This window comes from Lepidochelys olivacea, assembly GCF_965140295.1.
Source record: "Lepidochelys olivacea isolate rLepOli2 genome assembly, chromosome: 6".
NCBI lineage: Eukaryota > Metazoa > Chordata > Testudines > Cheloniidae > Lepidochelys > Lepidochelys olivacea.
Genome location: NC_140416.1, coordinates 5536437 through 5558737, shown reverse-complemented (window position 1 = coordinate 5558737; position 22301 = coordinate 5536437). Strand labels below are relative to the sequence as shown.

The 22301-nt window shown below is 54.1% G+C and overlaps 3 protein-coding genes across 9 annotated transcripts in view; 2 read left to right on the top strand and 1 right to left on the bottom strand.

The window, feature by feature from the left end:
- The window catches only part of LOC311522459 (uncharacterized protein), a 34702-nt gene extending 24631 nt beyond the window's left edge, over positions 1 to 10071 (bottom strand). Inside the window, exon 1 of one of the 2 annotated variants that reach the window (XM_084631819.1) lies at positions 9750 to 10071. In XM_084631819.1, coding sequence (XP_084487945.1) covers positions 9750 to 9876 — 127 coding nt within the window. In that variant the 5' untranslated portion in view covers positions 9877 to 10071. Of the gene's footprint in view, positions 1 to 8253; positions 8271 to 9749 lie in introns of those variants that run through there. The other variant, XM_084631824.1, reaches the window with a different exon arrangement.
- On the top strand, positions 7 to 3963 carry LOC311522479 (uncharacterized protein). Its single transcript, XM_084631869.1, has 2 exons — positions 7 to 75; positions 946 to 3963. The coding sequence occupies exon 2, from the start codon at positions 993 to 995 to the stop codon at positions 2037 to 2039; it is 1047 nt and encodes a 348-aa protein (XP_084487995.1). The 5' UTR covers positions 7 to 75; positions 946 to 992; the 3' UTR covers positions 2040 to 3963.
- A 48-nt stretch (positions 10072 to 10119) lies between the features above and the next one.
- Positions 10120 to 18461, top strand: LOC311522478 (uncharacterized protein). 6 transcript variants are annotated; one of them, XR_014712128.1, is made up of 5 exons: positions 10120 to 10305; positions 10634 to 12444; positions 13327 to 14611; positions 14888 to 14995; positions 15835 to 18461. XR_014712128.1 is itself a non-coding variant. In XM_084631868.1 (3 exons), the coding sequence occupies exon 3, from the start codon at positions 16001 to 16003 to the stop codon at positions 16916 to 16918; it is 918 nt and encodes a 305-aa protein (XP_084487994.1). In that variant the 5' UTR covers positions 10154 to 10305; positions 14888 to 14995; positions 15835 to 16000; the 3' UTR covers positions 16919 to 18461. The 6 variants fall into 6 exon arrangements, 3 of the variants coding, with proteins under 3 accessions (XP_084487992.1, XP_084487994.1, XP_084487993.1); XR_014712129.1 differs by having other exon boundaries at positions 15832 to 18461; XR_014712130.1 differs by lacking the exon at positions 13327 to 14611 and having other exon boundaries at positions 10634 to 12449; positions 15832 to 18461.
- Positions 18462 to 22301: the final 3840 nt, after the last annotated feature.

Below are 22301 nucleotides of genomic sequence, written 5' to 3'. Positions count from 1 at the left end.
GACCTTCCTGTCCCAGCCCCCGGACACCTGGGTCCCTCCCAGGCCGGCTTCCCCCGTCCCCCTGCGTGCCCAGGGGTGAGTCCCTGCTGAGGGCCGAGGGGGTGGCTCGGCCGGGGGGTGAGTGGGGACGCAGGGGAGGGAGAGAAAGGGCAGCAGGGGGCAGGAAATCGCTGCCTGGAGGAAGGGGCTGCAGGGAGGAGGGGATCGGGGCTCCCCGAACTGCAGCTGGGACCAGAGACACCCCCGGGGCGGGCGGGGGGTCTGTGCCGCTGAGCCCAGCAGCGTCCCCCCAACGCAGCCAGCGCCTGGGGAAGTTTTGAAGGGTTTAATGGTAATTCATCAAAGCAGGACTCCCCCCTCTTTCCTCCCCTGCAGGCAGGATTCCTGGTCCCTGACCCCGGGATCTCCAGGGCGCCGAGGAAAGGGAGACCCTGGCCGTCACTTGCACAGGTGACAAAGGAGTGACGAGGGCTTGGGGAGTCTCCATGAACTAACAGTCAGCACCCCGGGGTGCCATGCTACAGCCATAGATGGGGGAGGCCAGAAGGGGCCATTCTGGTGGGCTACTCTGACCTCCTGCCAAGCCCAGGCCAGAGAACCGCACCCCAAACCCGTAGGGCTGGTGTCAGTGATCCACAAAGCTGGGGGAGCCTGGAAGTGGCAAAACTGGCATCGAATAACTTGGGTTAGTTTGGCAATTTACGGGAGTGAAAGGATCCCCGCAAAGCCGCCTGGAGCCCTCCGGGTTCTGTCTGGTCTCGCTCAGTGTCATCTCCAGCAGGTCCCTGTCCCCTGCCCTCCCCCAGCCATTCTCTGGGGGCTCAGCCAGGCCATTGGGGCAGAACCAGCCCCTCCGCTCTCCTCTGGGGAAGGGTTTGCATGGGATTCATTTCCTGCTTTTTAGATTTTCTGCCCCCTTTTGTGCCCTGTCTCTCCCTGGCACAGGGAACAAGCCCTGCCTGGATTCTCCCTCTCTCCCAGTAGGTGCTGGGATGGAGGAGGATAATCCTGAGCAGGAAGGGCCTGCAGGAAGGGAGCCTTGTGGGATGTCTCGAAGCACCGAGCAGGGAGAGGCCAGCGGGGTTGGACGGCAGCAGGAGACGGAGGCGATATCTCCGGATGAGACGGACATCAGGGTGGTGACAGAGCACAACCAAGCCCAGGCTGAGGCACGTCCCTACAGCTGCTCGGACTGTGGGAAGAGCTTCAGCCAGAGCTCCCACCTGGTCCAGCACCAGCGCATCCACACGGGCCAGAAGCCCTACAAGTGCACCGAGTGCGGGAAGAGCTTTGTCCTCAGCTACAACCTCATCGATCACCAGCGCATCCACACCGGGGAGCGCCCCTACAAGTGCGGCCAGTGTGGGAAGAGCTTCATCCGGAGTTCCCACCTCTTCCAGCACCAGCGCATCCACACGGGCGAGCGGCCCTACCAGTGCACCAAGTGTGGGAAGAGCTTCAATCGCAACTACACCCTGGTGAAGCATTACCACACCCACGTCGGGGAGCAGCCCTTCATCTGCAGCAAGTGCGGGAAGAGCTTCAGCCTGGGATCCTTCGCCCAGCATGTCCGCACGCACACGGGTGAAAAGCCCTACACCTGTGCCGAGTGCGGCGAGAGTTTCAGCAGCAGTTCCAACTTGATCCAGCATCGGCGCATCCACACCGGAGAGAAACCCTACAGCTGTGGCCACTGCGGGAAAAGCTTCAGCCAGAGCTCCAACCTCATCAAGCACCGGCGCATCCACACTGGAGAGAGACCCTACAGCTGCCCCGAGTGCGGCAAGACCTTCAGCCAGAGCTCGTCGCTCATGCAGCACCGGCGGATCCACCGGGGTGAGCGGCCCTACGAGTGCACCGAGTGCGGGAAGCGCTTCATCGACAGCTCCAAGCTCAACAAGCACCGGCGCACCCACACAGGTGAGCGGCCCTACAAATGCACCGACTGCGGGAAGGGCTTCAGAGACAGCTCCGCCCTCATGAAGCACCAGCGGACCCACACCAAGCAGACGCAACCCAGCTGCGGGGAGGGACTTTAGAGGAGGGGAAATTGACGTGATTGCAGGGGGACCCTCTGACAGTATCTCATATGCTGGAAACTGAGGCATGCATGCATATCAATCAGAGAAGTATTTACCAACATTCTCATGTTCATCACAGACACTTTGGAGAAGGCTTCCTTGTTCAAGGTTTGCCAGCGTGTCACCTTGCTGGCGTTGTCCCCAGTCTTTTCAAGGAGGTCTATTTCTTTGACAGAGGTTAGCACACAGAACAGGAAACAGCCTTAACTCAATCTTGGCCCCAGGCTTCAGGGCCACCCCACCCCGGGGGTCTCGGGCACCCCTGCTCCTGGCAGTTTCCCAGTTTCAGCCACCTCTACATAAGAATACCCATACTAGGTCAGACCAATGGTCCATCTAGCCCAACATAAATGCCAACTTCTCATGGCACCGGTGGGTGCTTGCAGTCCCCCCCCATTCCAACCCCTTCCCCTAAAGTCCCCGCCCCAACTCCGCCCCCTCCCTGCCCCATTGGACCCCTCCCCAAATCCCCATCCCGGCCCCACTTCCTCCCCTGAGCGCGCTGCGTTCCCCCTCCTCCCCCATCCCTCCCAGCCCTTGCCGCGCAAAACAGCTGTTTCACGGCAGCAAGCGTGGGAGGGAGGGGGGAAAAGCGGGCACGCGGCGCGCTCGCGGAGGACGTGGAGCAGAGGCGCAGGTGAGCTGGGCCGGGGGGAGGGGCAGGGTTGGTTGTTGTTTTTGCATTTGTCTCTTTCCAATAAACTCTGATGCTTAAGGCACACCTGAGAGGAAAGGACTGTGTGTTATCATTTTAAACCATGCTCTTTCCACTGAAGTAGCTAAAAAACGTAGTTTACACATCTCTCAGCTCTCCAGCCTCTGGCCTTAACCTTACTGAGTCTGTGGCATTTTTGTACAAGAGGCCATGAAAAGTGGGATGGGGCTCAATGGGGATGATCTAGGGGTAGAGGAGGGATTTTTAGCTCATCTCTTAACTTCTTTTGACAACAGAAGCGTCCGGACTTGGAGCTTTCTTTGCAGCTGTCGTGACCAGGGAGTTGGGAATTTCCACTGTTCCTGAACCAAGGCAGGCAAAGGGCCCCAGACTGGGATTCAAACCCTCAGATCCCAGCACCACCCCCTTTTGTATATCCCCCACTCAGCCCCTGCTGAGCTGACTCCTTTCATCTCCCCTTGTAAACTGGTCCCCACAGCCTCTGATCATGTCTGTTGCTTTGCCCTAGGCTCCCTGCAATCTGTCTATATCTCTCCAGGATTGAGGGACCCAGAGATGAATCAAAAGGAGCCTCCCTGGGTTTATACAGACAGGGACTATCCCCTCTGTTCTCAGGTCTGGGAATGGGACATGCAGCCTTTCCCCTCTAGGGGCTTCGAGCAGCCTCAGAGGAGGGGAGTGGGTGGCTCAGAGGGTGAGGTGGTTGTGGGGAATGGGATATGGGACCTTCCCCTCTAGGGGGCACTGGCTCTGATCCAGCCCCAGGGCAGGGGACTGGCTCGCTCAGGGGGGCAGGGAATGGGATACAGGCCAGGACCTTAGTGTGTGAATCTCATTTGCTGTGTTCATTAGGCCTAGTGTGAAATGAGTTGGGTCTCAGCCCAGATAGGAACAGACAGGTGTGCGCTTGACCACAGTCCCCACAAAATGGTGGGTTCAGTGACAGCAGGGGCCATGAATCCCTGAGACATTTCTGCCTCCTCAGCTCCCCACAGGGTTTGTGACTGAGGTATTTACCTCACGCCTGTGACCCCCTGTCCACCTCAGGCCCCAGCCCCCCACCCAACTGCCCCAGAGACACCAAACCACAACATGCCCAACTGCCATGGAACCTCCAGAGCCCAACATTCCACCCAACTGCCACAGAACCTCCAGATCCCAACACTCCCCCCCACCCCCGACTGCCACAGAACCTCCAGACCCCAGCACCCCCCACCCCACTGCCATAGAACCTCCAGATCCCAATGTCCCCCTCCCCCAACTGCCACAGAACCTCCAGATCCCAACACTCCCCCCCCCGACTGCCACAGAACCTCCAGACCCCAGCACCCCCCACCCCACTGCCACAGAACCTCCAGATCCCAATATCCCCCTCCCCCAACTGCCACAGAACCTCCAGACCCCAACACTCCCCCCCGACTGCCACAGAACCTCCAGACCCCAATATCCCCCACCCGATTGCCACAGAACCTCCAGACCCGAGCACCTCCCACCGAACCTCCAGATCCCAGCACCCCCGACCCAACTGCCACAGAACCTCCAGATCCCAGTATCCCCCACCCGACTGCCACAGAACCTCTAGATCCCAGCACCTCCCACCCAACTGCCACAGAACCTCCAGACCCCAGCACCCCCCACCCGACTGCCACAGAACCTCCAGACCCCAACATTCTCCCCACCCCCACCCGACTGCCACAGAACCTCCAGACCCCAATATACTCCTCCCTCAACTGCCACAGAACCTCCAGATCCCAGCCTCCCCCATCCGACTGCCACAGAACCTCCAGACCCCAGCACCCCATAAGAACATAAGAATGGCCCTACTGCGTCAGACCAAAGGTCCATCCAGCCCAGTATCCCGTCTACCGACAGTGGCCAATGCCAGGTGCCCCAGAGGGAGTGAACCTAACAGGTAATGATCAAGTGATCTCTCTCCTGCCATCCATCTCCACCCTCTGACAAACAGAAGCTAGGGACACCATTCCTTACCCATCCTGGCTAATAGCCATTAATGGACTTAACCTCCACGAATTTATCCAGTTCTCTTTTAAACCCTGTTATGATCCTAGCCTTCACAACCTCCTCAGGCAAGGAGTTCCACAGATTGACAGTGCGCTGTGTGAAGAACTTCCTTTTATTTGTTTTAAACCTGCTGCCCATTAATTTCATTTGATGGCCCCTAGTTCTTATATTATGGGAACAAGTAAATAACTTTTCCTTATTTACTTTCTCCACCCACTCATGATTTTATATACCTCTATCATATCCCCCATTAGCCTCCTCTTTTCCAAGCTGAAAAGTCCTAGCCTCTTTAATCTCTCCTCATATGGGACCCATTCCAAACCCCTAATCATTTTAGTTGCCCTTCCCTGAATCTTTTCTAATGCCAGTGTATCTTTTTTGAGATGGGGAGACCACATCTGTACTCAGTATTCAAGAAGTAGGCGTACCATGGATTTATATAAGGGCAATAAAATATTCTTCATCTTATTCTCTATCCCTTTTTTAATGATTCCTAACATCCTGTTTGCTTTTTTGACTGCCGCTGCACACTGTGTGGATGTCTTCAGAGAACTATCCACGATGACTCTAAGATCTTTCTTCATTAGCTGTAGCTAAATTAGCTCCCATCATATTGTATGTATAGTTGGGGTTATTTTTTCCAATGTGCATTACTTTATATTTATCCACATTAAAATTCATTTGCCATTTTGTTGCCCAATCACTTAGTTTTGTGAGATCTTTTTGAAGTTCTTCACAGTCTGCTTTGGTCTTAACTATCTTGAGCAGTTTCGTATCATCTGCAAACTTTGCCCCCTCACTGTTTACCCTCTTCTCCAGATCATTTATGAATAAGTTGAATAGGATTGGTCCTAGGACTGACCCTTGGGGAATACCACTAATTACCCCTCTCCATTCTGAAAATTTACCATTTATTCCTACCCTTTGTTCCCTGTCTTTTAACCAGTTCTCAATCCATGAAAGGATCTTCCCTCTTATCCCATGACAACTTAATTTCCATAAGAGCCTTTGGTGAGGGACCTTGTCAAAGGCTTTCTGGAAATCTAAGTACACTACGTCCACTGGATCCCCCTTGTCCACATGTTTGTTGATCCCTTCAAAGAACTCTAATAGATTATAAGACATGATCTCCCTTTACAGAAACCATGTTGACTTTTTCCCAACAATTTATGTTCTTCTATGTGTTTGACCATTTTATTCTTTACTATTGTTTCAACTAATTTGCCCAGTACTGACCTTACCAGTCTGCAATTGCCAGGATCACCTCTAGAGCCCTTTTTAAATATTGGCATTACATTAGCTATCTTCCAGTCATTGGGTACAGAAGCTGATTTAAAGGACAGGTTACAAACTATATAGTTAATAGTTCTGCAATTTTGCATTTGAGTTCTTTCAGAACTCTTGGGTGAATGCCATCTGGTCCCGGTGACTTGTTCCTGTTCAGTTTATCAATTAATTCCAAAACCTCCTCAAGTGACATTTCAATCTGTGACAATTCCTCAGATTTGTCACCTACAAAAGACGGCTCAGGTTTGGGAATCTCCCTATCATCCTCAGCCATGAAGACTGAAGCAAAAAATTCATTTAGTTTCTCTGCAATGACTTTATCGTCTTTAAGTGCTCCTTTTGTATCTCGATTGTCCAGGGGCCCCACTGGTGGTTTAGTGAACTTCCTGCTTCTGATGTACTTAAAAAACATTTTTTTATTACATTCTGAGTTTTTGGCTAGCTGTTCTTCAAACTCCTTTTTGGCTTATCTAATTACATTTTTACACTTAATTTGGCAGTGTTTATGCTCCTTTCTATTTACCTCACTAGGATTTGACTTCCACTTTCTAAAAGATGCCTTTTTATCTCTCACTGCTTCTTTGACATGGTTGTTAAGCCGCGGTGGCTCTTTTTTAGTTCTTTGACTGTGTTTTTTAATTTGGGGTATACATTTAAATTGGGCCTCTATTATGGTGTCTTTGAAAAGGGTCCATGCAGCTTGCAGGGATTTCACCCTAGTCACTGTACCTTTTAATTTCTGTTTAACTAACCCCCTCATTTTTGTATAGTTCCCCTTTCTGAAATTAAATGCCACAGTGTTGGGCTGTTGAGGTGTTCTTCCCACCACAGGAATGTTAAATGTTATTATACAATGATAACTATTTCCAAGTGGTCCTGTTATAGTTACCTCTTGGACCAGATCCTGCGCTCCACTCAGGACAAAATCGAGAGTTGCCTCTCCCCTTGTGGGTTCCTGTACCAGCTGCTCCAAGAAACAGTCATTTAAAGTATCAAGAAATGTTGTCTCTGCATTTCATCCTAAGGTGACATGTACCCAGTCAATATTGGGATAATTGAAAGCCCCCACTATTATTGAGTTCTTGATTTTGATAGCCTCTCTAATCTCCCGTAGCATTTCATAGAATCATAGAATCATAGAATATTAGGGTTGGAAGGGACCCCAGAAGGTCATCTAGTCCAACCCCCTGCTCAAAGCAGGACCAATTCCCAGTTAAATCATCCCAGCCAGGGCTTTGTCAAGCCTGACCTTAAAAACCTCAAAGGAAGGAGATTCTACCACCTCCCTAGGTAACGCATTCCAGTGTTTCACCACCCTCTTAGTGAAAAAGTTTTTCCTAATATCCAATCTAAACCTCCCCCACTGCAACTTGAGACCATTACTCCTCGTTCTGTCATCTGCTACCATTGAGAACAGTCTAGAGCCATCCTCTTTGGACCCCCTTTCAGGTAGTTGAAAGCAGCTATCAAATCCCCCCTCATTCTTCTCTTCTGCAGGCTAAACAATCCCAGTTCCCTCAGCCTCTCCTCATAACTCATGTGTTCCAGTCCCCTAATCATTTTTGTTGCCCTTCGCTGGACTCTCTCCAATTTATCCACATCCTTCTTGAAGTGTGGGGCCCAAAACTGGACACAGTACTCCAGATGAGGCCTCACCAATGTCGAATAGAGGGGAACGATGACGTCCCTCGATCTGCTCGCTATGCCCCTACTTATACATCCCAAAATGCCATTGACCTTCTTGGCAACAAGGGCACACTGCTGACTCATATCCAGCTTCTCGTCCACTGTCACCCCTAGGTCCTTTTCCGCAGAACTGCTGCCTTGCCATTCGGTCCCTAGTCTGTAGCTGTGCATTTGGTTCTTCCGTCCTAAGTGCAGGACCCTGCACTTATCCTTATTGAACCTCATCAGATTTCTTTTGGCCCAATCCTCCAATTTGTCTAGGTCTTTCTGTATCCTATCCCTCCCCTCCAGCATATCTACCCTCCTCCCAGTTTAGTATCATCCGCAAATTTGCTGAGAGTGCAATCCACACCATCCTCCAGATCATTTATGAAGATATTGAACAAAACCGGCCCCAGGACCGACCCTTGGGGCACTCCACTTGATACCAGCTGCCAACTAGATATGGAGCCATTGATCACTACCCGTTGAGCCCGACAATCTAGCCAGCTTTCTACCCACCTTATAGTGCATTCATCCAGCCCATACTTCCTTAACTTGCTGACAAGAATACTGTGGGAGACCGTGTCAAAAGCTTTGCTAAAGTCAAGAAACAATACATCCACTGCTTTCCCTTCATCCACAGAACCAGTAATCTCATCATAAAAGGCGATTAGATTAGTCAGGCATGACCTTCCCTTGGTGAATCCATGCTGGCTGTTCCTGATCACTTTCCTCTCATGCAAGTGCTTCAGGATTGATTCTTTGAGGACCTGCTCCATGATTTTTCCAGGGACTGAGGTGAGGCTGACTGGCCTGTAGTTCCCAGGATCCTCCTTCTTCCCTTTTTTAAAGATTGGCACTACATTAGCCTTTTTCCAGTCATCCGGGACTTCCCCGGTTCGCCACGAGTTTTCAAAGATAATGGCCAATGGCTCTGCAATCACAGCCGCCAATTCCTTCAGCACTCTCGGATGCAACTCGTCCGGCCCCATGGATTTGTGCACGTCCAGCTTTTCTAAATAGTCCCTAACCACCTCTATCTCCACAGAGGGCTGGCCATCTCTTCCCCATTTTGTGATGCCCAGCGCAGCAGTCTGGGAGCTGACCTTGTTAGTGAAAACAGAGGCAAAAAAAGACAATTTCATTGTCACTATCACTGTCCTGGTCAGATGGTCAATAATAGATCCCTACTGTTATATTCTTATTAGAGCATGGAATTACTATCCATAGAGATTCTATGGAACATGAGGATTTATTTAAGATTTTTACTTCATTTGATTCTACATTTTCTTTCACATACAGTGCTACTCCTCCCACCCCCCCCCCCCCGATCTGTTCTGTCCTTCCGATATATTTTGTACCCCGGAATGATTGTGTCCCATTGATTGTCCTCACTCCACCAGGTTTCTGTGATGCCTTTTGTATCAATTATTATACCCACCCCCGACTGCCAAAGAACCTCCAGACCCCAGCACCCCCCACCCGACTGCCACAGAACATCCAGACCCCAACATTCCACCCAACTGCCACAGAACCTCCAGATCCGAACATTCCCCCCACCCCCACCCGACTGCCACAGAACTTCCAGACCCCAGCATCCCCCACTCAACTGCCACAGAACCTCCAGTTCCCAACATTCCACCCAACTGCCACAGAACCTCCAGATCCCAACATTCCCCCCACCCCCACCCGACTGCCACAGAACCTCCAGACCCCAACATTCCACCCAACTGCCACAGAACCTCCAGATCCCAACATTTCCCCCCACCCCCACCCGACTGCCACAGAACCTCCAGACCCCAACATTCCACCCAACTGCCACAGAACCTCCAGATCTCAACATTTCCCCCCACCCCCACCCGACTGCCACAGAACCTCCAGTTCCCAACATTCCACCCAACTGTCACAGAACCTCCAGAGCCCAAACTCCCCCCCCCCCCACCGCCATGGAACGGACAGACCCCAACATTCCATCTGAAATGGCCCGTCCCCCTGTCTCCTCCTGCTGCAGTTACCCTGTGGGGGCGTCAGGCCGCGTGGAGCCGGAGGAGCTGCTCGCTCCAGCTGGGCTTCACCCCGCGGTGGGAGAAGAGCACTTGGACTGAGACCCGGGACCCCCGATCCCCATAATTCGGATTCCATCCGCTCCCTCTCCCATCTCTAGCGAGCACCCACAGGGAACTCTACCGCCTGCTACCCCTCCCGGGGCACGTGCCGTGGGGGGAGCGCACCCCACCGCTCCCCACGCTGGTCTAGTCTCTGCGGTGCCTTCCCCGGGGGCTCGAGCTCTGCCCACCCCGGGCGCGCTCCGCTTTCCACGGCCTCCGGCGAGTCACCGGGTTAAAAACATAGAGATCGGCAGCGCCCCGGACTAGAGCGGAGCCCGGAGGAGCGGGGCTGCGATCGCGCAGGGACCTTCCTGTCCCAGCCCCGGACACCTGGGTCCCGAGCCCCCGGCTGCAGCGCTCCCCGGCCCGGGCGCGATCCCCCGCATGGAGCCAGGGGAAGAGCCGAGGGTCCCGGATCTCCCGGGCGCCCAGGAACGGGGGACCCCCAGAGGCGCCCCCCCAGGTGAGGAATGAGCCACACCGGCTGGGAGTGAGGGGGGAAGCTGGGGTCCCAGCCAAGCCAGCGGGAGCCCCCCCACCCCCAGTTCTGTCTGGTCAGTATCGTCCCCAGCAGGTCCCAGTCCTCATGGCAGGTGTCACTCCCGGATCCCCACCCCGGCAGGAGCCCTCCCCTCCCCCAGCCTTTCTCTGAGGGCTCAGCTGGGATGCTGGGGCAGCCCCGGCCCCCCCTCTCCCCTCAGGGAAGGATTTGCGGGCGTGGGGTGCTTCTTACCCTCATGTTTCCTGCTCAGTGACAAACCCCTTTGTTATCCCTTCTCACCTGGGCGCAGGGAACGAGCCCCGGCTGGATTCGCACTCTGTCCCAGCAGCTGCCAGGACAGACAAGGACAACCCCAAGCAGGAAGGCCTGGCGGGAGCAAAGCTGCATGGGATGTCCCACTGTTTCAAGCAGGGAGATGATGCCTGTGGGGCAGGACAACAGCAGGGAGCCCCCCCAGGGCAGAGACCTAGTGATCTCGCCCCGCTGGCCTCCACCCCAGCAGAGAAACCCTACAAATGCCACGAGTGCAACAAGAGCTACAGCCTGAGCTCAAACCTGAGCCGCCATCGCAGGATCCACACGGGGGAGAGAGCCCACAAATGTGCCCAGTGTGGGAAGAGCTTCCACTTCAGCTCCCAGCTTGTCCAGCACCAGATCAGCCACACTGGGGAGCAACCCTACAAATGCCCCGACTGCGGGAAGAGCTTTGGTGTGAGCTCCAACCTTCTCCAGCACCAGCGCATCCACTGGGTGGAGCAACCCTACAGCTGTGCCAACTGCGGGAAGAGCTTTGGCCACAGCTCCCACCTGGCCCGGCACCAGCGCATCCACATGGACGAGAGACCCTACAAGTGTGGGGAGTGCGGGAAGGCTTTTGGGGTGAGCTCGGCCCTGATCCGGCACCAGCGGATCCACACAGGTGAGAGGCCTTACAAGTGTCTGGTTTGCGGGAAGAGCTTCAACCTTAGCTCCAACCTCTTCACCCATCGCAGGATCCACTGGGACGAGAAACCTTTTAAATGCCCTGAATGTGGGAGGAGCTTCAGCCAGAGCTCAAGCCTCAGCCGCCACCAAATCAGCCATACGGGGGAACGACCATACAAATGCCCTGAGTGTGGAAAGTGCTTCAACCAGAGCTCCCTCCTGATCCGGCACCAGCGGATCCACACGGGGGAGCGACCCTACAGATGCTCCCAGTGCTGGAAGAGCTTCCTACGGAGCTCCCAGCTGAAGAGACACCAGAGAGTCCACACCAGGTAGGGGGCAGTGGTTGATGACTCTCTGGTATCCCGCTGGACCTGGGCCAGTTATACAGCAGTTATACAGACTGACTGGGATCACTTGGATAATTGGGATTGTCTCAACAAGATGTGTTTTAACACAGCCAAATGCAATGCTGTACATTCAGGAACTATGAGAATGTATTTTGCATTTACTGGGTGAAGGACTGTATCCTGGGACACAGTGACTCTGAAAAGGACTTACAGGTCCTGGCGGATAACCAGCTGACCATCAGCTCCCAGTGTGGTGCTCTAGCTAAGAGAGTAACGTGATCCTTGGTTCTATAAACCGGGGAATATCGAGTAGCAATGGAGAGTGGGTAACACCTCTGTATGCGGCATTGGGGAGAGCATTGTAGGAGACTGCGTCCAGTTCTGGAATGCACCCTTCAGAAGGGATGTTGACAAATTAGGAAATGTTCAGAAAAGAGCCACAAAAACAGTGTGAGGTCTGGGAAACCTTCCTTGTAGTGAGCCACTAAAGAAGTTTGATCTATTTAGCTTATCCAAGAGAAGATGAGTCGATGACTGGATCCCAGTACCTACATGGGGAGGAGAATGCTGATAGCAGAAAGGTCTTCAGTGTAGCAGTCAAAGGCTAAATGAGATCCAATGGCAGGAAGCTGAAGGGAGACAAATTCAGACTGGAAATAAGGTGTGAATTTCTAGCAGTGGGGGGAATTAACCTCTGGAACAACTCACCAAGGGGTGTGGTGGATTCCCCATCACTTGGAGTCTTTACACCAAGACTGGATGACTGTCTGTAAAAGTTCCACTCTAGAGCCACCAGAAGTTCTGGGCTGGCTACAGGAATCACACGGTGAGGTTCGTTGGCCAGGGTTATGCAGGAGGTCAGGCCGGGTGGTCAGAATGGTCCCTTCTGGCTATAAACTACAAATCCCTCACCCCTGTCGACCTAGCTGTGGGAGGCAGAGAGTGATAGAGACACAAAATGAAGGATTCACATAAACATATCAAGGCAGGCAGAACTAAGACTAAGAGACCACATGGTCCTCAAAGTCAGCAGATCTGGGTTGTATTCCTGCCTCGGCTACTGACTGGCTGTGTGTCCTTAAGCAAGTCCCTTCCCCTCTCTGTGCCTCAGTTTACCCTCCTGCCCTTTCTGTTTTCCCTTGTACGTCCTTTGGGGCAGGGACTGTTCTTGCTCTGGGTGTGTGCTGCGTCCAGCACAATGGGGCCCTGATCTGGGGTGGGCCTATGAGTGTGGTTGTAATAGAAATAACTAACAAAGTAAGAAGCTTTTGCATCATTTATAAATGATTCTGTCACCTCCTCCTTGTGCTGCTTTATCCCTGGAGGAAGTGGCGTCCCACAACCCAAGCCTGTTGACTGAGCAAAATGAGATCTTACCCTTAACTCCAGGGCATCAATTGGACAACCAGCAGGGGGTAAATGGGGGACACACAGAGCTCCTGGCATGGGGAAAAGAGGGAGATGGGGGAGACACATAGAGCCCCTGACATGGGAGTGATGGGGGGGAACAGAGCCCCTGGCATGGGGAAGAGGGGGCAATCAGGGGGGACACAGAGCTCCTGGGATAGGGCCAGGGTTCAGGTAATCCCTGAAATAGAGGGGGCTGGGAGGGTGGTACACTGGGAGCTTGTGGGAGATGTGGAGGGATGCACAAACAGAGGAATCTTGAATAGGAGTAAAGAGGTTATTTTATCTCTGCATTTGGCAGCGGTTCCAGTGCTGGAACCCACAATTCAAGAAGGATGTTGATAAATTGGAGAGGGGTCAGAGAAGAGCCACAAGAATGATGAAAGGATTAGAAAACCGGCCTTAATAGTGACAGACTCAAGGAGCTCAATCTATTTAACTGTCCAAAGAGAAGATTAGGGGGTGACTTGAACATAGTCTGTAAGTGCCTACACGAAGAACAAATATTCAATAATGGGCTCTTCAATCTAGCAGAGAAAGGTCTGGCATGATCCAATGGCTGGAAGTTGAAACTAGACAAATTCAGACTGGAAATAAGGTGTAAATTTTTGACACTGAGCGTAATTAACCACTGGAACAATTTACCAAGAGTTGCGCTGGAGTCTCCATCACTGACCATTTTTAAATCGAGATTGGATGTATTTCTAAAAGCTCTGCTCTAGGAATTCTTTTGGAGCCGTTCTCTGGCCTGTGTTATCCAGGAGGTCAGACGAGATGATCACACTGGTCCCTTCTGGCCTTGGAATCTATGAGGAAGCCCTGGTGGGTGCAAAGAACTTGGCGAACAGAAGAAACAAAGTGTGGGACCCTCTAGCACAGAATGTAGGTCACTTCAGGAGCTGAAAGTAGCGATAGGTCAGAGCCCTTCGCTCCCAGCTCCCACCCCACATCCCTGGGGCCTCCCAGGAGGTCTCCAGCAGGACTACAGAAGAGGAGACTGATCGGGGCTGGGGTTTAATTTGAGATCAAGAACACCGTTATGAAGAGGAACTTTCCACATCTGCTGGGATGCTTCTCCACCTGTTCTGTTCTCCATCTGTCCCTGGAGAATGGACTCATGGGTGGTGGTTGGCACGGTGGGACAAGGGCACATTAACTGGGACACAGGACTCTGAGCCCTTAAGGGAGCCCCTACTTCTGATCCCATGTGTTTCTTCTCCAATCCCTAGAGAGCACCCAGAGGGAAATCTACTGCCTGGTACCTCTCCCTGGGCACATCCCCTGTGGAGAGGGCACCCCATTGCTCCCCAGGCTGGCCTAGTTTGTAGTGTCTTCCCCAGGGGCTCGAGATCTGACCACCCCACTCTCTCCATGTCAGGAGCCTTTTCCTAATACTGTATCCGGCATCTCCCTGGGTTAAAAACATAGAGATCGGATGCACCCCGGACTAGAGCGGAGCCAGGATGAGCGGGGCTGTGATCGCGCAGGGACCTTCCTGTCCCAGCCTCCCCAGCCCGTGTGCGCGCAGGGGCCAGTCGCCGGCTGCCGCCCCACAGCGCCCAGGCGGGACTCGCCCCGGCCGGGCGGTGAGTGGGGACCCCGGAGGCAGGGGAGAGGCAGAGGCAGGAGATCGCTGCCGGGAGGAAGCGGCCACAGCGACAGGGGGATGGGCGCTGACCCCCAGCTGGGGCTGGAGAGACCCGCCAGCCCTGTGGGAGGCGGGGTGGGCTGGGGGTCGGTGCAGCGGGGGAAGGAGTTTTCTGTGCAGCTGAGTTCGGTAGAGCCCGGGCGCGTTCTCTGCACCGAGCCCCGGGGGGAGGTTTCACCGAGCCCCGTCTCTCCCCTTTCTTTCCCCCGAGCAGGATTCCCTGGCCCGGCCACGATCCCCCGCACGGAGCCAGGGGAAGAGCCGAGGGTCCCGGATCTCCAGGGCTCCCAGGAAAGGGAGATCCCCAGAGGCGCCCCCACAGGTGAGAGACACCAGAGACCCGTGGAGATGGGGAGCGGGGTTGTATCCTGGGAAGCGGTGACCCTGTAAAGAACCTAGGGGCCTCGATGGAAACCTAGTGAAAGCCTGAGCTCCAGGTGCAATCCTCTGGCTAGGAGGGTAAAACGATCCATGGACCCATGAACAGGGAGATAATCCAGCAGTGGCCAGGAGGGGTTATCACCTCTGTACAGAATCCTAGAATATCGGGGTTGGAAGAGACCTCAGGAGGTCATCTAGTCCAACACCCTGCTCAAAGCGGGACCAACACCAACTAAATCATGCATAGGGCATGGGGGAGACCATTACAGGAGACTGTGTCCAGTTCTGGTATCGCCCTTCGAGAAAGGGTGTTGGGAAAGTGGAGGGGGTTCAAAGAAGAGCCATGAGAAGGATGTGAGGTCTGGGTAACCGGCTTTCAGCTGGGGCCCCAAAGACGCTCAATCGATTATGATTTTCCAAGAGGAGGTGACTTGACATCACTCGTCCCTCTGAGGGGAGGATATGGCTCAGAGTAGAGGGCTCTTCAATCTACCTGCCAAAGACAGAGCAAGATTCAGCAGCTGGGAGCTGAAGTGAGACACATTCAGACTAGAAATAAGGTGTGGGCCGGGGAATGAAGCACTGGGCTAAGTGACCAAGGGCGTTGGTGGGTTCGCCATCACTTGGAGTCATTTCACTCTAGTGAAAGCAGAAGCTGGGTTAGATGCAGGAGTCACTGACTGAACTGCTCCAGCCTGAGTTACACAGGAGGTCAGACTAGGTGATCACCATGGTCCCTTCTGGCCTTCGCATCTGTGTATGTTCTCTCACTCCCAGCAGATGCCAGGACAGCAGGTGAGGAGAATCCCCGGCAGGAAGGGCCTGTGGAAGCAGAGCCTCACTGGAATCCCGGAGTGCCAAGTTGGGAAATGCCAGCGGGGCAGGGTGGCAGCAGTGAGATCTCCAGGAGGGAAGAGGCTTGTAGGCACTCGGGGTCCCAGTGGGGATGCAGCAGGGGGAGCAAGCCTACCACTGCCCCGACCGCGGAAAGGGATTCAGCCAGAGCACAAACCTCCTAACCCACCGGCAAGCACACATGGGGGAGAGCCCGTACGAATGCCCTGATTGCGGGAAGGCCTTCAGCTGGCGCTCCCACCTGCTGGAGCACCAACGCATCCACACCAGGGAGCGCCCCTACCAGTGTGGGGAGTGCGGCAAGAGCTTCAGCTGGAGTTCGGCTCTGATCCAGCACCAGAGCACTCACACAGGCGAGCGGCCCTACCGCTGCCCCGACTGTGGGAAGAGCTTCAGCCGTGGCTCCAACCTGCTGCAGCACAAACGGATCCACACAGGTGAGAGACCCTACAATGCCCCGAGTGCGGGGAGTGCTTTGGCCACAGCTCACACCTGGTGCACCACCAGAGCATCCACACGGGCCAGAAGCCCTACAAGTGCACCGAGTGCGGGAAGAGCTTCATCTCCAGCACCTGCCTCCTGCGGCCCCGTCGCATCCACACGGGAGAGAAACCCTTCACCTGCTTGCAGTGCGGGAAGAGCTTCAGCCACAGCTCCTCGCTGCTGCGCCACCAGCGGGCCCACAAGGGCGAGCGCCCCTTCCTGTGCAGCCAGTGTGGGAAGGGCTTCAGCCAGAGCTCCTACCTCTCTGAACACTCGCGCACCCACACCGGCGAGCGCCCCTACAAGTGCCCCGACTGTGGGAAGGCCTTCGCCCAGAGCTCCACATTGGCCCGGCACCAGGGGGCCCACACCAGCGAGCACTGCTTCCCCTTCATTGGCTGCAGGAGGACTTGATGCAGGGCAGGGAGGCTGCTGCAAACACTCACGCTCCTTCGGATGGGGAGAACCTGCTGCTGTCTCCAGCTGGGGTCCTGTCCCGGGAGCCTCAGCTATTGCATCAAGTTGAGAGTCTGAAAAGGTGACTGATGGAGACATGTCTCCCTGGGGTGCTGCCCCATTAACCCACGGGGGGGACATACCCCTGCATCCGGCTGAGGGTTTCCAGTGGTGGATCATGCAGCCACATCCCACTGCATTCAGCTGGGGTCCTGGCCTGGAGAACCCAGGGGATACATGTCACTGATCTGGCTGGGGTCCTGTGCCAGTGGAATGCAGAGGGGACATGCCACTGCCTCAGGATAAAGGTCTGCCATCTCCCTGTGGCCCTGGCTGAGTGGCCCTGTAGCAGTGGTTTTCAAACTGCGGGTCGCGACCCGCTACTGGGTCATGGAATGTAAGGCGCTGGGTCTCGGCGGCTCTGGTCAGCACCGCCAAGCGGGCCGTTAAAAGTCCTATTGGTGGTGCTGCCCGGCTAGGGCAGGCTAGTCCCTGCCTGTTCTGACACCACGCTGCGCCGCAGAAGTGGCCAGCAGTAGGTCCAGCTCCTAGGCGGGGGGACCGTGCGGCTGTACGCACTGCCCCTGCCCCAATCACCGGCTCCGCACTCCCGTTGGCCGGAAACCAGCTAATGGGAGCTGGGGCGTGGTGCCTGTGAACGAGAGCCACATGGAGCCACTTGCATGCCTCCGCCTAGGAGCCAGATCTGCTGATGGCCGCTTCTGGGGCGCAGCACGGTCCGCGGTACCAAGACAGGCAGGAAGCCTGCCTTAGCACCCCCACTGCACCGCTGACCGGGAGCTGCCCGAGGTAAGCCCGCACCCCAATCCCCTGCCCCAGCCCTGCGTCCACCCAGAGCCCCCTCCTGCACCTCAAACCCCTCATCCCCGGCCCCACCCTAGAGCCTGCACCCCCTGCCCAGAGCCCTGATCCCCTCCCACACCCCAACCCTCTGCCCCAGCCCTGAGCCCCTCCCACATCCCAAAACCCTCATCCCCAGCTCCGTTAAGTCACGGGCATCAACAATTTTTTTCAACTGGGTCACCAGAAAAAAAGTTTGAAAACCACAGCCCTATAGGATAGGGGTCACTGATCAAACCTCAGTGGCCTTTGGAGGGATGTGCCACCCCATCAGGCTGAGGGTCTGCAGTAGCAGATCGTGGAGCCAGTTCCCACTGCAGCCAGCTGGGATCCTGGCCTGGTGGCCCCCATGGGGCACATCACTACATTGTGTCTCACCTCTCCCCACCGGGGGTTGAACCTAGTAACTCTGTTTCTAGACCTATGCCTCCCTCCTGTCAGCAATAAAGGACGTGTTGCCTAAGAGGCACTGATAAGCCCATCATTTAGCTGTTAGGGAGGGACATAGGCACCCTGTTAGCACAGGTTACAGCTAGCCTGAGAGTCACTGGATTATGTACTCATACTCCCTTGGTTGGTCTATTCATGGGGCTCAAACCCATAACCTCTGGCTTTCTACTTTGACTCAGGTCCCATTCAGCTGGGCTGAGAGGTGAAAACAAGCATTGATACCTCTCCGTCACGCCCTCTCCCGCCCGCCACCGGTGGCATCAATATGAGCCATCAGTTCACAATAAATTGAGTGGATCGTCTGGCTGTGGCCAACCCTCTCTTTCATTACATGGAAGAAGTAAGTGTGTGTGTGTGAGAGAGAGAGAGAGTTGGAGGGAGAAGCACAGTCCTCGCATAGTGCTCGGGTACTGGACCGTATGGGGGATACATCAGAGGGTCCATACAGAAGATGGACCAATCAGAGGTAGCACATATTATTGGAACACCTAGGAGCCTCAATCAGGCTCCAGGACCACACCATGGTGGATACTGTACATTATTTATTAGGTGGATTATGGTAACATCTAGGAGCACAGGTCAGGCACCAGGACTGCACTGTGTTTGATACTGTATGTTATTTATTAGGTGTTGTGATGGGTTGCCCCTGCTTCCAGGGTGCCATCTGATTTTACTGCAGTACCATTGAGCCCACCTGTTCCACCGGCTTGGGCTCCCGCACCCTGTCCTGCTAAACCAGGCCCTCAAGCCTCCTCTAGCACACACACAGATAGGGCCACACCCAGCTGCAGAAAGACAGACACTGAGATCAGCTCTGTGTGGGACGACTCAGCTCGGGAATTTCCCAGCACTCAAGAGCACATCCCCTCTGGACTGTAAACCCAAAATTGTATTGTCTTGCACCGCTCAGAAGTCTGTACAGCGTAAGCTCATGGAAATCGCCTCCTCCTTCAATGTGGAGGAAGATATGCACAGCTTTTTGGCCCCAGTTATGAATTGCACAAACTGGTTTAGAGAAAACAAAACAAGTTTATTAACTACAAAGGATAGATTTTAAGCGATTATAAGGGATAGCTAGCAGATCAAAACAGACTACTGAGCAAATAAAACACGCAAACTAAGCTTAATACACTAAATAAACTGGCTACAAGTAGTAATTTCTCACCCTAAATGTTGTTTTAAGCAGGTTGCAGAGTTTCTTCACGACAAACTTCTCTTTCTTGCAGCTTAGAACGGCCAGATATTCCATTCACAGGCCAGACACCTAGCCTGGTTCCAGTCCTTTCTTCCCCCAATCACTCTTAGGTGTTTTCAGCAGTCATCCTGGGCAGGGATTCAGTGAAGAACCAACCAAGATTAACTCACTTCCCTGCCCTAAATAGGATTATATATGGCGGGAATCCTTTGTTTCCTAGTTTGGTCCCCACCCCCGATTAGTGGAAAAATACTAGTAGGCCAAGATGGGGTCCAGTACCAGGTGACATGATCACATGACCCTGCAGTGTCAAAGCAGCATCCTAGGAAGGTAGGAGATTAGCATCTTCAGAGTCCTATTGTTCGCCCTAATGGCCTGTCCAGGCTGATTGCCTACTGTCGAGTGGGCATTCTCCAAGGGTAAACACAGTTGTAATTGTTACATAGTCAATAATCAAAACTTCAGATACAGAAATGATACATGCATACAAATAAGATAATCATACTCAGTTCATCACCTTTCCAATGATACTGCACATGACCCATCTTGCATAAAACATATCTTAGTTATGCCATATTCATACTACAATATCTCTATGACGAATATGGGGCGTAGTGTCACTGATGTATTATGGTAGCACTTAGGAGCCCCAGTCATGAGCCAAGACCGCATTATGCAGGTGCTGCACCAACACAGGATGTGGGGAGAATCATATGGGGGAAGCATCAGTAAGCCTCAGGACTCCTGGGTTCTATTTTCTAAGAGAAGAAGGATGGCCCACTGACTGATTCCAATTCCCTGCTTCACCGCAGACTGTCTATGTGGCTTTTGGCAAGTCATCACAGCCAGATCCCCAAAGGTATTTAGGCGCCTACTTAATTCAAGACTAGGCACCTCTCTGCATCTTTAGGCACCTAAAAATCTTTGAGGAGCTGGCTCTTAGTTGCTCGGTGCCTCAGTTTCCCCATCTGTACTATGGGGATAATAGCTCTGCCCCGCCTCACAGGGGGTGTTGTGAGGATAAATACATTACAAATAGTGAGGCACTCAGATACTACTTCTCTGGTCCCCACTGATGTATCTTAGCTAGATAGCTGTTGCCAGCACTGTCTCACTATATGACTGTATACCAGTCTCTTCCCTGCTCTGTGCCTCAGTTTCCCCATTTATAAAATACGTGTGTACCAGGCCTACATGAGTGAATGTTCCTCGGGCAGATTCTACCGGGGCCCCAAGATATTACGATGTGGAATATTTCAAGTATGCTGGTCGCTATCTAGCTCTGTTCTCTCTTCCATTCCTGGTACTTGTAAAATCAGTCGAAGGCAATGCTTTTCCATATCACCCACCATTAGCTGGCTGACTGCGAGCTCAGGAGCCCAGTGTCACCCAAGGACTGTCCTCTCTGGTCACCCCCTCCTCTAATCCACTCACCCCATGCCCCTCTCAGAGTTGCAGTGCTCAAATTGTAATGAAAGAGGTGCCAGGGCTCAAGCAATTGTTTTTGGTTTGTTTGGTTTTTTTACGTTCATAACTGATGCAGCAAGCCCAGAGGTGCTGGGGCTCTGAACTGCCCAAGCCTAGAGGTGCCGGGGCTCAGCCCTGGCACAAATTAAGCACTGCAGAGTTGGGGCTGGAACCCAGGAGTCCTGGGCAGCGTCTGTGACATGAGGAGTAGAGAGTTACAGCTTTTCACCCCGTCATAAATATGCAAGAGGAGCTGGATCTGAAATCTCCAGCAGGCCCGGAACCAATGGCCAACCCTGCCCTACCATGCACTGCAAAGAGAAGCTCCATTTCCCGGAGTCCCTTGCAATGGGGGCTGCACTAATTGTGGGACAGAATCCTAGCCGCAGCCTATTCCCACCCCCTTAGTTCCTGCCCCGGCACTGAGGACCAGCTGGTGCTGAGTAGGGTCCCTTGCGGTTCTAGGTGCTGTTTGAAGAGGTGGCCGTGTATTTCTCCCAGGTGGAGCGGGAGCTCCTGGACGAAGGGCAGAGGCAGCTCTACAGGGACGTCATGCAGGAGAACTACCAGACTCTCATCTCGCTGGGTGAGGAGCTACTGCTGCTCAGGGATTAGGAGCTGTAGGACTTTGACATACCTGGGTTTGACTCCCAGCCCCCACCCTCCCACTTTAATGCACTAGACCCCACTCCCCTCCCCGAGCTGGGGATGGAGCCCAGGGCTCTTCCTCAAACCCTTACATTTCTGGGAGATCAGGCCCTGCAGCTCCCAAACCCAGCAGCACAGAGACTGTCACCCCTACAGTGCAGCACCCATGTGCCCCCATCAGAGAACAGGGTCAGGATACTGAGCCCTTCAGGGGAGATTTAACAAAGCACTGTCTCATCAGTTTCCTTCCCCATCCCTGAGATCTCCCAGATGGAGAGAGGGGAAGAGCCGAGGGTCCTGGATCTCCAGGGCTTTGAGGGGAGGGAGATCCCGAGAGGCGCCCACACAGGTGAGGAATGAGCAACACTGGCTCAGAGACCATCTGGGAGCAAAGGGGGAAGCTGGGACCCCAGAAAAGCTGCTGAGAGCCCCCCAGTTCTTTCTCATCTCTCAGTTTCGCTGCCTTTTTTTAAAACAGCTAACAAAATCATCCAAAGCACAGCCTTAGCGGCAGCCACGCTACACCACCAACCGGGAGCCGCCAGAGGTAAATGCTGCCCGGCAGGAGGCTGCACCCCAACCCTGAGCCCCCTCCTGGACCCAGCACCCTGAATCCCCTCCTGTACCCCAAACCCCAGCCCTGACCCCCCTCCCAGAGCCAGCACACCCACCCTCTCCTGCAACCCAGCCTCCTGCCCCAGCCCTGACCCTCTCTCCCAGAGCCCACAGCCCGCACCCTCTTCTGCACCCCAGCACTCTGCCCCAGCCCAGAGCCCCCTCCTGCACCCAAACTCCCTCCCAGAGCTTGCACCTCTCACCCTCTCCTACACCC

Excerpts from the sequence above, each read along its gene's own strand:
- LOC311522479 (XM_084631869.1), top strand. The coding sequence starts at position 993 with ATGGAGGAGGATAATCCTGAGCAGGAAGGGCCTGCAGGAAGGGAGCCT.
- LOC311522478 (XM_084631866.1), top strand. The coding sequence starts at position 10,227 with ATGGAGCCAGGGGAAGAGCCGAGGGTCCCGGATCTCCCGGGCGCCCAG. Across the intron at positions 10,306-10,633 it reads CCCCAGAGGCGCCCCCCCAG|GGAACGAGCCCCGGCTGGAT; the intron begins GTGAGGAATGAG and ends ACCTGGGCGCAG.